The following is a 16,684-nucleotide window of genomic DNA, read 5'->3' as shown; positions in this document are numbered from 1 at the left end:
ATGGTACTTCCTAAATCGAGGATTATTTCTCATTTTCCTTTCCACTGTCATCCAAACATTCTACAACATGCATGTATTACTTTTATAATCAGAAAAAAAGAGTATTTTTTTAAACAAAACAAAAATACAACAAGCTAGTCTTCAAAGCAAAATCAATTTTTACTCAAAATACTCTTTCAACTCACATGATGAACACTTGGATTCAAAGAACTCAGAGAATAAAGTCCAAAGTAGTTCTAGCTAGGACAGCAAATACCACTACACCATATAATCCTAACAAAGCTTAAAGACAGCCATTCCTTCATATTCCTATTCATTATGCTATTCATGGACTACTCTAGAAAATGGGTATATTTACCATGCAGTGAATAAGACAGGACGCTTTTTCTCACAAAAGACAGATTCTGGTGGGGAAGAAAGATGACAGATAGGAGGGAGAAGAAAACACGGAATATAACTCCAGGCAGTGCTAAGTGCTATGAAGAAAAAAATAAAAGCAGGGTAAAAGAAGAGAGTGAAAAGCAGGAAGTTATTTTAGGTTGGGTGGTCAGAGAAGGCCTCTAAAGAAGAGATATCTGATGATGGTGGCCAGTTATTTGCCCAAGCACTGGTCTAGATAGATGTTGCACACTATGAGTATGAGTATGAGTATGTTGTACACTGTGAGTAAAGGAGATCCCCCTCCATAATGGACATGGGCTTCATCCATAAGCTGAGGGCCTTAAGAGTAAAGATTCTGCCTCAAGACTGCAACAGAGAAACCCTGCCTGAGTTTCCAGGCTGCTGGTCTGTCCCACAAATTTCAAACTTGCCAGTCTCCACAATCATATGAGCCAATGCTCTAACATATGTATTTAACTACCTACCTATGTATCTACCTACTCATCTATCTACTGCTGGTTCCGGTTCTCTGAAGAACCCTAGCCAATCTTAGATTTGGTCTCCCTGCTTCCTCTCTCCATTATATCATCTACACAGCAGCAAAAGATCCTGTTAAATGTTAGAGAGACAAACTAGTCCTCTGGTCAAAATTCTCTAATGACTTCCTATCTCACGCAGAATAAAAGCCCCAAATCTTGGAATGCTCTAGCTCACTTCTCCTCCATAGCAATTACTACTATCTAACATATTATGTGCTCTACTCATTATCTTTTTTTCCCCTACTAAAATTTAGGTTCCAAGACAGAGTGACAGAGTGGCTTTTTGTCTGTTTTGGGAAATCCTGTATAGTTATCCACTACATTAATCCCTAGCACACAGTAGAAGTATCATAAATATTTGTTGCTTGAAGAAAAACAAATGAATAAACAATGACTGATTTTTAATTTGGTCTTTGTGATTTCCTATGTTTTCCAGTTCTCTACTGAGCATGTATCTCTGCTATGATCATACGTTGCTAGGAATACAGCAGCCCCCCCAACCCACAGATCCACTTTCTGCGGCTTCAGTTACCCACAGTCAGCTGCAGTCTGGAGGCAGACGATCCTCCTCTGACTCGTCATCAGAAAGTCACGTGCAGCCTAGCATTACGTCACAGCGCCTACGTCATTCACCTCACTTCGTCTCATCATGGAGGCATTTTATCATCTGATTTCATCATAAGAAGTACAGTACAGTAAGATATTTTGAGAGAGACCACGTTCACACAACTTTTATTACAGTATTTTGTTACAATTGTTCTATTTTAATATTTTTGTTCATCTCTTATTGTGCCTAATTTATAAAGTAAACTTTGTAATATATATATATATGTATAGGAAAAAACATAGTATATACAGGGTTTGGTAGTATCAGCAGTTTCACACACCGACTGAGGGTCTTGGAAAGTATTCCTCACAGATAATGGGGGAACTACTGTAATGTAAGTTAGAATAATATTTTTCTTTGAAGTTTGGTCAAAATTTAAAAGCCCTAAGAAAGGTTGTATGGTTCCTCTGAGTCAGAATTTTTCCAATGAATAATACAATCTGAGGAATTAATCATAGACACTAAAACCTAGTGACCTTAATGTCCATCAAAAGAGATTGATTAGGGGTGCCTGGGTGGCTCAGTGGGTTAAGCCTCTGCCTTCAGCTCAGGTCATGATTTCAGAGTCCTGGGATCAAGCCCTGCATCTTGCTCTCTGCTCAGCAGGGACCCTGCTTCCCTTTCTCTCTCTGCCTGCCTCCCTGCCTACTTGTGATCTCTCTCTGTCAAATAAATAAATAAAAATCTTTTAAAAAAGAGAGAGAGAGAGACTGATTAAATTACTGCACGCCCAGACAATTGAAAATAGAGACTTTTACTAATATAAACCATATTGATAAAAATCAGGTTAAAATTCAGTTTAGAGAATATGGGCCTATACATAAACAAAGAAACAAAAAAAATATATAATACATATATGGAAATAAAATGTCAAGAAAAAAAGAATGGACACTAAAATGAAGTGAGAATATGACTGAATGGTTCATTTCTTTTTCATACTTAAAATTTCTGCAATGAAAAATTATTACTTTCATAAAAGGAATAATAAATATAAATCAATAGAAACATATAATATAAGCATTTTTATAAGTAACATAGTAAGTGTCTGTTATATGAGATCTAAGACATCATTTTTGTTGAAAATGTAAGGACATTTTCTAATGTGGTCTGAATCCCATTTGTTTGCCTCCCTATCCTCAAATTATACTGTTAAACCTTATCATCATGCACTCTGTTTAAGATACTATTAATTAAAACTATTAGTAACACAAAATGTAGTTTTAATTTTCCCATAGTGGAGGCTCTCTTCCACAGGAAATGTGATTTCTTTAGTACACTGAACTTTCAAAGTCTATAAAATGGTCAGAGTGGGGTGCCTGGGTGCCTCAGTCAGCTGAGTGTCCAACTCCTGATTTTGGCTCAGGTCATGATCCCAGGGTTGTGAGATCAAGCACAGGGCTCGACAGGCTGGGTGTGGAGCCTACTTAGAGTCTCTCTCTCCCTCTCCTAACCTCGGCTTTGTCCTCCTCTCTCACTTTCAAATAAATAAATTAATTAAATGTTCTAACCTCCATGAAAACAATTCAGCCACACCTATCAAAAAAAGCACCACCCACTTTGTGATAAACCAGAGAGCTATATATACTTAGATTTCTGATTTCTCTATAACTATGTTGTAATTCAAAAAAGAAAACAAACTGTACTCTTCTTTCTCACCACCCCCACCACCAAATCTACGAACGAATAAAGTACCACTGATGAGTTATTTAGACTTTATAAATCTGATGACATGTCTGTAATACAGTGTGAAGTAAATAAAGGAAGTAAAGGAAGGTGCTATATCAGTTTTTCTATTTAAAAAAAGGAAGAAAAATCCCTTAATTGTACAGTAATATACCCTCAGGTTAAAAACAAAACAAAACAAAACAAAAACAAATACACAGTGGTAGACAACAAACTGTTAACATTTGGGTGTAGGGGGAGATTGGAAGGGAGAGATTATTAAATTTTTCTATATATAGATAATTTAATTAACCACTGGTATTCTTTGGTCAAGCAATTCTACTTCTACGAGTTTATTCTAAAGACATAATCTTGCAAGCCTAAGATAAATGTCCAACGAAAATAGTAAATTGGAGCGCTAGGATACAAAAAAACTGATGTTTAAAGTTTCCTCAATAGGGAATTGGCCAAATTCTTTTTAAAATGATAAATAATACAATGCAGTATTATTGTAGCTATAAAAGAGAATAAGGTCATATAGGGTTTTATATGGTGACAGGGAAGAATGGTCAACATATACTAAAAGGATACTAGAAAACTAATTAAGTGATACTTTGGGAAGTAAGACCTGGGGTCAAAGGAAATTTTATATGTCTTTTATAACTTTCAGTACCAATCATACTATCTTTAAATCCATTTTTACAATTTTCTTAATGATGACATGAAACTGATTTCTCTAACATCTTTTTACTTTATAGGCCTTCTTAGATTTGCTTTAAAATGCCCTGGCAGGGGCGCCTGGGTGGCTCAGTGGGTTGGGCTGCTGCCTTCGGCTCGGGTCATGATCTCGGGGCCCTGGGATCGAGTCCCGCATCGGGATCTCTGGTCAGCGGGGAGCCTGCTTCCTCCTCTCTCTCTCTGCCTGCCTCTCTGCCTGCTTGTGACCTCTCTCTGTCAAATAAATAAATAAAATCTTCAAAAAAAAAAAAATGCCCTGGCAAAAACTAAGCTGGAAAAGAAGAAAGCTGAACTAAGAATAGCATTAATTTTGAATATTACTCAAGGTTGAGCTGAATGGTACTCTTTATTTTTCTGTATGTTTGGGAATTTCCATAGTAAAATTTTTCACATAAAATCTTACAAAGAGCCCTGCTGTGTAAGAGATAAATTCAGAGTAAGCACTATGTTAAGCTCTCCTTTAACCCACTTGTGACTCCAAAGTCAAACTCTGGGGTTCCAAAGGACATTTAAAACACCACTGGTTACAATCACTATCATCACCATAGTAATTCAGAGAGCCTGCACAATTTGATGGTTTCCTCCTTGCCTAACAAGGAAGACAGACCCTAAAACAACAGATGTTCTCTCTGGGTGGTGAGTTTACTGATTTTTTTTTTTTTAAGTAATGATATTTTGTAAATTTTCTTATAAAGAGAAAAGAATTTTTTTAGTGTTCATAAAATATAATAGACTGTGCCATTAAATAATCCAAAGGGTTACTCCAAGCCTTCCCAGTAGCCTCAGAGTACAACAGGATATGTAACAAGAAATGATAAAACCCCAATGTTCATTAGAAAAAGGACAAAGACAATTGAGCTGCAACACCCACTCTGACAAACGGAAGCAGCTCAACAAAAGAACACCTGACAGTTGGGGCCATATCATCATTCGGTCCTTTATCCTATTCTTAGCCTGCCCTGGCATGGAATCCAAGACTGTAAGACTGGAATTCCCTCTCCTTGAATAGGGAAGCAGGAAGAAGCAATGACAGAAATGGATTTTCATCCCCTCAACAAACAAGCAATCAGTAAGGGATAGCTGTTACCTTCCTCTACTTCACAAAATCCTGTAGGCAGATAGAACTATATTTTTAAGGATGAGGAAACTGAGATTTAGGGAAGTTAAGTAACTTGCCTTGTGTCACAGAGCTACTAAGCAGCAGGTGGAAGACTAGAACTGAACTTGTCTGCTCCAGAGCCAGGACTCTTTTCTACCAAGCTACAGCCCATATCTAAAAACATCCTTTCATCCCACGGTAAGTTCCAACTAAAGTGTTCTTAAACCTCTGTGGCTCACTGTCCATACTGAATGTAAGAAAAAAATCAAGAAAGGCAGCTGCCACGAAGTTGTACTGATTGTCCAGCACTATCCATACTAGAGCTTGGAAGGGAGAAGGCACTAAAACTTGATCCACATGATCCTTGCTGTCAATACAAATCATCAGTCTTTGCCTTGAGAAAAGCTTATCGCTAATACTCTCCCCAGCTGAGAGCTTTCAAATGGCATTCCCAAGAAAATTTGTCAGTCCATTACTACCATTCTAGGCGTGTTAGCATTCAACTTTTAACACTAGAAATAAAGGAGAATTTGTTCCAACCTTAAAATGGCATTTGCCAAGTTACTATCAACAGCATGGTGACCAAGGCACTGGCTTTGCAGTTATCGAGACCTACGTTCATAACCCAGTTCTGCCACTTTAACAAATGTGTAACCTTAAGGAAGTCAATTCAGTTCAATAACTGCATATACCAAAAAGCTATCACGGATAACTTTTCCATAAGGATTAAATGAAATAATCTAGTACCTAGAGCCTGACACATAAAAAGAAGGTGGAAAATAAACGATACACACTATTATTAACATTGGTATTAATCCCATGCCAGAATAGTCTTAGAGGCTTAGCAAATAATTCTTCATGGTCTGAACTCTTGATTATTCAATGTAACAATCAACTGATTCAATGTGGAGAGCTGAACCAACTGAGAAATTGATTCAGTTCAGCTTGTTCAGAGACATCCAGATATTCCAGTTTAACTGTTCTTAAAAAAAAAAAAAAAAGCGTTTAGTCTTTGTTTAAACTGGTTCACATTTTTTTAAAAGCACATATACATCTGGATAACTTCATAATTTATTACACTATACTTGTAGTTTAGTCTGGATTTTCCTTAACAGGTCTGCTTACTACAACACATTCCTTTGGAGCAGGGAACAAGTTTGTATTGTTCATCTTTATGTGGCCAGCACCCGTATAGGCCTTGGCACATACCAAATGCTCAGTAAATTTCTCGCAGAAAAGCCATTCAGGAAACTCACTAGCTTTAAGATTCAGGAGGATTCATTTTGGCCACAGGAATGCAATTTTTTTCACCTACAAATATTTGGCAGGTTTTTCTTTTTTTTATTTTCAAATAAACAATGGCTAAACAAGCCACACACCAGATATCTCAAAAGTAAAGTTTTCATAAACAAAACTAAGATGGAAAATTCCAGAAATAGTAGCATTCAAGCAAGAGTAAAGAACAATTTTGGAATTAGGTCGAGCTAGGGTTCAAATGCCAGCTCTACTACTTCACAGCTACGTGGTATTAACTTGGGTCCAACAACACGTATCACCTCTGAAACTCAGTTTCCACATGTGAAAAATGGGGAAAATAACACCTACCTCACCTGGTTGTCACAAAGCTAATATATGTGAAGTGCCAAGTACTGTTGATGGTAAGTTGTCTTTATTTTTTTTTTTAACAGTTTATTGAGATAAAGAGTGATTTTTTTTTTTTCAGTCTTAGCAATCCCTTTTCCCTTCTCACCCACAGCAAGCAGAACCTGGAGGGACTGCATAATGCCTAAAGATAACTATTATCTTTATTTCTACTTTTCAGAAGGTACACTAATTCAGCCACACAGGCAGGCTAATTGGCTCAAGCTCCAACAGGCAATGGGTCAGGTGTGGTAATTTTCAGAAGGACCCTGTCATGCAACCCCAGAGCCCAAGCAAAGTCAAGCAGGCTCTTCAGGTAACCTGTTCTCCTCTGAGGCCTCCTTACAATGGGCTCCCGGAGAGGTATGTAATGTCAGGCAAGAGTCATCTCTGTGATAAACCAAAGATGTAGCATATAAACTAACCGGCATTCTTTGAAAACCCAAGCCGAAATTAAATCAACTAAACTGTAGCACTGTTTGGACCCTGGAGAAAGAGAACAGGAACACTGGTGTTAAAACAGTAATACCTAAAACCAGTGAGTAGACAGGAAGGAAATCTAACATGTTTTTAAATATATGTTTACTTCCACTCACAGAGGGAACAAAACAGAGTAACGATTTGCTAATTCCAATCAGCTGAGTGCATACTTCATTCTACTGTGCTGCAGACTCTCAATTATATAAGAAAACAAAAACCTAAATAAACACAATTCCTAATACATCTCTTAAAACAGTATTTGCTCCATTCACATTTCAGTAAATATCGTTCAGTATTCCACCACATTTCAATGTCTAATCAAGGCAAAGTTTACATTTTTTCTCTCAAATAATTTTCCCTGGGAGAGGTAAGTCAAAGAACTTTGAACACATTTGGGTTTCCATTTTCAACAAGGTAAGAACCCCTATTTCCTCCCACACACCCCACCTCCAGAGAATTCACAATATACTAAAATATATTGAATAATGTTTCCCACTGGTCAATTACTTTGAACTGAATGCAGTAAAAAGAATCTGCACTTCAATCTGCACTACAGTTCCTCCCCTACTTCAATTTCTGGAAAAACTCACTCGCCCCACTAACAATTAACTTTAAACATTCAAGTAATAAGCATTTCAGAAAAACACACTATTACTATAATGCGAATATCCATTATTTAGCACCAAGGAGAGTCCATGCAACAACAGTCTGCCACTTCAAGAACATTTTTGTTAAAGTTACACTGCATGCAGGAAAGCTGCTTTTCCAAAGATAAACACATATTACATCGGAGCCTCACTGAAACACCCAATCCCTGGACCCTAGGTTTTGTACCGCCTTTTTATGCAGACTCCTAAAACAACCGGATCTTGTACTGAATTCACTCTCTAGTTAATTGTGTTACTGAGGTTCCAGTACAGTTTTCTAAAGAAAGCAATTTGAATCAATAACCACACCAATGCGACTCAGAATGTTTGCCAATAAGTAAATAAAATACACAATCCCAATATGAAATTCTCCTCTTTCCTGGTTCCCCCACTCCATTCAGAGACTGTAAACATGAATAGAAAGAGAACTTCGAGAACAGTAAAGTCATCCACGCCATCAATAATATCCCTCTAACCCATTTCCTCATTTTACAATGTTTTCCTAAAACAGGGCAGTCTCCACAGGACACCAGGAATTTAATATCACTTTTTAAAGATATAATGAACTGTGTGGAATATGCAGTGATGAAAACTGAATATTGCTACTGAAATCATACTTAATTAAATACACGTTTTCTCTAAAAAGAACTTCCCCAATAAAGTCACAATGCTTTCTGCCTTGGCTCCCTCAGAATCCATCCCAACAAGTGAGTGCAGTCAGGCCCCATTCCTGCTAACCGCTTTTTTCCTGAGCAATCCCTCCCCACCCCCACCCCCAAAAGTTTTACTTTTATCTGTGGAATTCTCTGCCAGCCTCGGCCTGGAAACCTGGGTAGACCCTGAGGACAGGTGTCAGATCTGGCCTTTGGGAAGTGGCCCAAACCAACAATTATTGGCAGCATAAAGCTGTGACCTTTAATAAACTTCAATTTGAGATTTTATACAATTAGTAATTCCCTCCCTACTCCTTTTTTGAAGGAGGGAGAGAAAGCATGCCAAAAGGATGAGTTTCAAAATAGAAAAATCACCACTTTAATTATGAAACCCTCCCAACTCAACAAAGAACTGTTAAAAGTAGCCAAATGGAAAATGTCAGGGTTTTGTGGGCACATGCACAACTATTAAACGTGAGAATCAGAACTTCAAGGTAGGGGAGAGGGGGAGAGGGGAATAAAAGCAGGAGCAGAAAAAGAGTAGAATCGGGCCCAGCCAAAGACCCATTTTCTCAGAGGGGCCCCTCCTGGTACTAACTCCTCCATGTGGGGCACCCAGGCTGGAGAAAAGCAGAGGGTTACACAGAACATTTAGCAGACTTAACATTGGATTAAACACACTACTGCAAGTTTCAACAAATGTTCATGGCATACGTAAAAAACACATTTACAACAAGAAAGAAGAGAGGCACCTGGAGACATCTGACACTGGGCATGCTCTGCAGGCAACTCAGTGCGCACATGCTCTCTACCAGGTTGGCGCAGCCTAGCCACAAAGACCTTGGCACAGAACACTGCAGGATGACAAAAAGGAAGGAAGAGAAGAAGCAGTTAGAGGCCGCAACAAATCACTCCTTCACACAGGCAACTTGAATGTTAGTTGGGCGGGGGATGCACCCTTGGCAGTTTGGAGGTCAGGGATGGTGGCTAGACAACCTACTGAATCCCTGGGAGAGGGCCCACTTTCTGTCCTACAGAAAGGAGGTTTCTGCTGCCAACCACTAATTCCTCAGGACACAGTGAACAGAACCAAGAGGGAGAGAGAGAATGTTTAAATGAAAACCCACTAAAGGGAACTGTGAAAGTCTGCATGCACAAGATTAGTGGTAAGATTGGGACTATAACTTCATAAAAATAACGGTTTCTAGTCAGTCATAAAATTATAACTGCCGTCATTACATCACCTACTATGTGCCCAGGACTTTAAATGTGTTTTCTAATTCCCACACCACAGTAAAGAAATGGAGGCTCAGAGGTTAAATCATTTGCACAAGGACACACAGCAAAGGAGGGGAGAGGCAGAATTTCAAACCTTCATTGTCTGCTATTAAACCCCCATTAATTCTACAAGACTATGATGCTTCTATTGTAAAAACTCTGATCATCTGAATTTTTGACAGAGTAGTTTTATACTTTCCTAAATAAAATCACAGGACACCTAGAGACATGAGGCAAAAGGAATAAGAAAGATGAGTGATAGACTGATAGATACAGGCAATAAAAGAGCTGATTAAAAAATATCTGATTTTTTAGTGACACCCACATCTCTGCCTTCCCAAAGAAAAAACTCTGGAATATGATGGTTTTAATTTTAGACTTTGTTTATAAAGTTCATTTGACATATGTAAGAACATAAAGGCTTATTTCATTTACCTATTCCCATTCTCTATTAAAATCTTGCTGGTCTTAATGGAATTAAGAAAAAAGAAAAAATATGAAAGTGAACATATGCATCATGGCTAGTATTTTTAAGACATTGGATTATTTATTATTCAATAAGTACTTTTTTCTGCAGATCTAAGGTCAATTAGTTTACTGCAAAAACAATAACCATGCAAAAAAAAAAATTTTTTTTAACTGAGGGTGGGTGTTTGCGTTCAACCAAAATGCTTCAGAAGTTTTAGACTCAACATCATAAACTTGTTTATCCTAGCTATAATTGGGCTGGTCAGACATCCTCATTTTTCCTTGGACAGTCCAGGTTTACACTTGTTGTCCCAGCATAGCTTTCATTCTCAAAAGCATTCTCATTTGGGAGACAAATTCTGTGGTCATCCCAATTATAATATAAACAAAGATAGCTATGCTTGAAATCAAATAGACCTGGGCTCCTATCCAGCATCTGCCACTTACCCCTTACGTATCACCTATAATTTAACTAGATATTGAGATTATTTATTTACTTATATATTTTAAAGAAGGCTCCTTGCTCAGCATGGAGCCCAAGTGCAGAGCTTGAATTCACAACCCTGAGATTAAGACCTGATCTGATATCGAGTCACATGCTTAACCCACTGAGTCACCCAAGTGCCCCAAATATTGATATTATTTAGAAAAGGCATTTAAAGAATACAAAACCAGAGGAATCAAATGGAATTAAAAAAATCAAGCACCTTTTTGTAACAACCACACATTTCCAACATGTGTCTTTACTGCACAGTTTACCACAGCCAATATAGAAATGTATCACTGACCATCCAGGGTTCCATATTTTGTAAGCCCAACACTTTCAAAGTGCCACAAAAGATGCTGAATAAATGTTGTATAATAATATAATAAAAACAGCTGCCATTTATCAAGCTCTTGTTATATATGCTAGACAGTTAACAGGGTAAACCCCCACAAAAACTTTTTTTTTTCCCCACAAAAACTCTTTTTAGAGAGGTATTATTCTATTTTACAGATGAGGAATCCAAGGACCAGTAAAGGAGTGCTTGATTTATTGAAACAGCAGCTTGTTCAGGAGCAAGAAAACAATGGCTAACTTGATAGTAAAATTAGGACTAGAAGTTAATCCTGCCTGACTCTAAATAAATCTGTTTTCTTTCCATTAAAACAATACCCAGAGAAATCTAGCAAATGCTTATTGAAAGAATACTTACATCAGTATGCACCAAAAGGAGACGGGCAGAGAAAAGGCCCAGACATACTACATTCATAGACATTGCTTACGTGGATTATTTTAAATTAAATAAATCCCCAACACCCCCATAGTTCAATTTAAAGTTTCCTTTCAGGAATCTTTATAATTATCCAAATCGTAGAATCACTCAGTTCTGATAACAGAGTTTAAGGATTACACCTGGATTCAACAACTGATAACAAATTAACACCAAAGTTCACCTGCAAATGAATTTTCATTTATTCCACAGAACCAGTCAGGTTCCCTCTGCAAGATTTAATATGTGTTTGACTCAAACAGTAAAACTATGAAGACACAGGAATACTATACCCTGATTAGATTATGCTAATGCCTTGGATCCAAAACTTTTTTTTTTTAAAAAGGACGTATTTTCATATTTAATAAACCAAAGAATCATACAGAACTGGAAGATAATTTAGTCTGCACCTGCACCCCTAATTTTAGAAGAAACTAAAGCCCAAAGAAGAAAATTAATAATCTTCCCAAAGTTTCCTAACCATCTAATGACCTAATACTTACAAATATATGGAAAACAACTAAAAAGAAAATTTTCTGAAAACTTAATTTCAAAATATTAGCCATTTATTACAAATGTTTTTAAAAGCTTGATACTGAAACTGTATATTCAGGAAAAGGTAAGAACCCTCTTAAATCTAATTTCCAAGAATTTGTAATCTCTATGAAAGACACTGTAGAGTACAGAGAGTGATGCCAGTATTTACTAAAGGTATTAGAACTTCTTTACTTTCATACACAATTAAGAAACCAACCACAGTGTTGAAAAAAGTTTTTACACAACAGAAATACACCCATCTTTTAATAAGGATGCACCTGCTAGTCTAAACGAGGCTCTCTTAAGTATAATGGCCCAAGAAGACATTGTTCAAATTTGAAAATAATGGATAAAAATAAAAGTTCTGCTTTTATCAACTAAGAGCATTAAAATGCAGCTAGGAACACAGTAGTAACTGATTCTTGGCGCTTCTAATTTTAAATTTAGGGGCCTCATTGGAAACCTATTGACTTGTGGAATAACTATTATCTATCATTCTCTAACAGAATAATGTAAAGACTTCTTTATATTAGCTATCTTCACAAGGCAGACTATTTTGTCTCTCTTTTTTCTTTTTTTTACTGGTCTCTCTTTAAACTTGAGGAACACCAACTCATTATTAAAATATGTTTCAAAAACCCTCACACTGCGGGTATTTATCAATTTTAACAAATGCTTATTGACCTACTTATTAAGGCAACAACAATACAAACTAAGCCTCTTTCCTCTTGAGATTGCAGCCTCAAGCTCAAGAGAAACCCACAGGGGTCACAATGGGGACACTTGAGAGGCCTCTCAGGGATAGAAAACCCCCAAGAAATGTTTGCTCTGATTTCACATTTAGCTACTTGTAATGACTAGTATTCTAATTCAGAATTATTCATAAAGAGTAAGAAACACTTCACACAGCGTTCTAATATTAACAGCAAATATCCAATTAGATTGATTATATTTGCAGGTTCTATAGCCAAAGAAAATAGCATTAGTCAAGGAAACTGATATTGTTTATTAATTCTGTCATACCCACTGTACAATCAAAAACCAAAATCAGGGCCACCATGCTGAGAAACACTGTAAGTCAGTAAAGACAAGAACAATAGCTTTTGGCATTTTTCAAAAGCAAAAAGTTATTAAAAGAGGTAGGAGAGAAATGTCCTAGGCTCTCTTCCTATTGCCATAGGAACCACAAATCAAAAGGAAAAAGTGGTTGCAGGCACCTTGTCTTCTAATTGGCTGGCTTGAAGGAGAACTCACAAAAGCTAACTTTGGTCTGTTTCTAGATGGGATTGTTTTGAATATCCTGCCCTGATTCCTTCTCAAAGAGGCAATTCTTCTAAAAGCTAGCCGAAGAGGTATTTTATGTCACTCACTCTTTAACATCACTCTGATTCAGAAATATGCCTTATTTTCTATATACTTGTAAGTGTAAATTTAGGGGTTTCCTATAAATCCCCTTATTTTTTTTCTTTAAACCACCTCCCACAGAATCATTACCAGACTCATTTAACTCTTGTCACCATGTTTGAGATAACTAAGAGGCTTAAATACTATTCCATTCAACAAACAGCTTACTGGAACTTACATCTGCAGACAGAAAAGCAATTAAGACATTCTCTCTTGTCCAGGAGTTCATAGGAGGGAATTCTGAGAATGTGCAGTGTAACACACACACACACACACACACACACACACACACACACACACACACACAAATAGACTTAACCCACCCAAAGGAGGAGGATGCCTGAACTAAGCCATAAAAGATGAGTAGGAGGCAGCCAGGGTAAAAAGAGAAAGACAGACATTCCAGGCAGAATAAATAGCATAAGCAAAGCCAAAGAGCTAAGAAATGGCACATCCTACTCAAGGATCTGCAATTAATTTAGCTTTACTAAAGTATTTCAGTATGAGATGGGGAAAGCTGAGAGGCCAAATCACAGAGGTCTTTCATAAACCATTCTATCAAACTTGGGACTTGAACCTGCAGACAACAGCTCTTACATACTGTGTGCTATATACAGCTCACCAGTAAAACAACCAATCCTTCCCAAGTGTGCAGTCCAATTTACCATCAACATGCCTAAGAGCTTTCTTCAGCAACTCCGCATACATACTGTTTCAACCATATCTGTCAAAGGGATAGAAGCAGGTCATGCAACATAATGGCAAGGGCTGGGTGATGTTCTTAGACTAAAAGTCAGGGATAAAGCAAAATATCAAGCCAAAGCCAAGCCAACTCAAGACAGCATCAAAGAAAGAACCTTGGCAGCTGGAAAGCATGTTGAAGAGAAGTAAGAAACAGAAGTCTCTTGGAGAATCTAACAAGACAGCCTCTCATTTTTATTTTACAACCAACACAAATTTCTTTCAGCCACGCTACAAAAAGTACATACAAGGGCTGGCACTTACCTTTGGAAGTACATTTCTAAAGCCAATTTTCATGCTCAGTCTAGGTTTTTGTTTTTTGTTTTTCAATACAACTTCCACCATGCCCTACTGATAGAACAGGACACAAAACAAACAGTGCCATGATAACAAAATGGGGGGTACCAAATAAGAGAAGTTTAAAAAAAAAAAGTCCATTTTATGGTTACTCTTTGGCCATAACACTCTCCACTGGGAATCTCTATCCAGGAGTGGGGACCTGGTGCTGAAGAATCATACAACAGACAGGCTCAAGGAGATTATGTAATTCCAGCTCACTAAACCTGGGTGTGCAAGCTAAAGAGTATCCATTCTTTCAGCTGGAGGCAGTCTTCACCTCAAAGCAAATAAAGCAAATATTAAAATTCATCCAAATCAGGAACTATCACTATTGTGTCTGGATTCTCAGACTGCTGCTTTTCAAGAAGCAGCAGTAGTTGTAGTGAAAATAGGGCCACAGAAAGCTTTTAAAAGCATCCCCAAAGATTCAGAACCTAGGCTTCTGCTGTTAAAATGTTTGACGGCAACCTATAAGAGCAAACTCCCACCCAAAATTGTACTGCTTTTATAACCAAGAACCATAATACAATAATCAGGATGTAGAATAAAAGTTAATACACAATTCAAAGGCATTCTCCAAAGCCTTTTCAAGAGACAAAATACCAGTCCAGTGCCTCCATGTGCGAAAGACTTTCCTTTCCTTATAATGGTATTTTATTATAGCAGAATTTGACATGTGACATATAACCAAAAAAGTTACCGTATCAATTCCTAACAACTGTAGGGTAGAACTACATATTTTTGTCAATACACCACAGAGCATTTTCAGGCTGGGATATATATTAAAAGAAGAAAAATATATGGGGAACAGAAGGCAGTGGAAGGAGGAAAGAAAAAAGCAGGCTAAGAGTGAGGGAAAATGATACTATCTACAAGTTTTAGAGCTTCAAACATCACCAAACAGGAATGAAATCAAGACTCAAAGCCAGAGTCCAAACCTTCCCTAAACCCTATAATAATATAAAAAAACAGATCTTTCAATGTCCAGACAATTACCTCATCTTGAGTGATTATCTCAGATGAGATACCAGAACCTGAAGCTAATAAAATTAAAATGAATCTATGCAGTTATCTTTGGTACATGGATGAAGGTAATTTTTCTTTTTGAATTTTTATCCATTCATATTTTCTGATTTTTCTCCAATGAATATCTAGTACTTATGATAAGTTTATACCATATTGCATGATAAATGATACTTTAATTATATAAGTAATTATATAAGTTGCTATATGTCATAAATAGTAACTTGACAACTTAAATAAAAACAAATTCTTTTCCCAAGAATGAACTAGGTCCATTTTAAACAACTGTAGTTTAAAATGTCTCAAGAGGCTGGAATGTTAGAAAAATACTTTACCCAGGGACCCTCAAAAACAGCAGTAAATCTTAAAGTGGTAATAACACCTTAGTCCTGATTAACTCCAAAGGAAAAAAATATCCTTATCCACTTTACAACCACCACCCAGGATTCAAAAATGTCACCAGATTTTCCAGAGCTCTCACAGAAGCTGCTGGAAAGAAGGATTAGATATATGGGGGTGGGGGAGCAAAATCTCTATTCTAAGCAGCATGACAGAGAACAGGATGTAACAAAATAAATCTATTTCCGGCAGAGCCACATGGGTCCTCGGTTGTACTAGGCCCAGTATGAGACTCAGCTGCCAAAAAGGAACAGATTCCCCCACCAAGCTCCAGGTCAGATCAGTCTGAACCCAATCCCAAAAGGGTTTACCAAAATCCACAAATCCTGAGATTGGAGAGAATTAAACAGTTGAATTAAGTACATCGGGGCCTTTGTCAATTAGCATCTGTGGTCCAAAGAGGAAGGTTATTCAGAACTAAGGGAGATGACTAAACTACAAGCTTAACCTCCTTTTCAATGAAAATGATGAAGGTAAAACGAAAGTTTACAAAAAAAGATAAATTGGGAGGGGGATGCACACTCATATTTCAGCGTGCCTACTGTGTGCTGCATACTGTACTATTGTGATCTCATTAACTTTCACCCCACCTCTGGCCAGACTGGCACGTTAGCTTTAAAGAGGAAGAAACTGAGGACCAGACACAGAAAATAACCTGCCAGAGGTCAAAAGTAGCAGATTTGCCCTTCTAACTCCAAAATCCCTACTTTCTCCACTAAATTATACTGCCTCTCACTTCCTTTGCTTGACATTAAACTCCCTTGAGCAGCAATTTTTTTCTCACCTATTTATAAA

The 16,684-nt window shown here is 37.3% G+C and overlaps 1 protein-coding gene across 7 annotated transcripts in view; it reads right to left on the bottom strand.

The window, feature by feature from the left end:
• FBXW11 (F-box and WD repeat domain containing 11) overlaps positions 1-16,684 on the bottom strand; it is a 121,770-nt gene that overhangs the window by 74,673 nt on the left and 30,413 nt on the right. For 4 of the 7 annotated variants that reach the window (XM_032337014.1, XM_032337015.1, XM_032337013.1 and 1 more), the window contains exon 2: positions 9,200-9,301. The exons of the other annotated variants lie outside the window; for them this stretch is intronic. In XM_032337014.1, the coding sequence (XP_032192905.1) occupies positions 9,200-9,301 (102 nt within the window). The remainder of the gene's footprint in view (positions 1-9,199; positions 9,302-16,684) is intronic. 7 annotated transcript variants of the gene reach the window in all.

The sequence above is a fragment of the Mustela erminea genome, chromosome 3, assembly GCF_009829155.1.
Source record: "Mustela erminea isolate mMusErm1 chromosome 3, mMusErm1.Pri, whole genome shotgun sequence".
NCBI lineage: Eukaryota > Metazoa > Chordata > Mammalia > Carnivora > Mustelidae > Mustela > Mustela erminea.
This window is presented reverse-complemented; position numbering and strand designations above follow the sequence as displayed.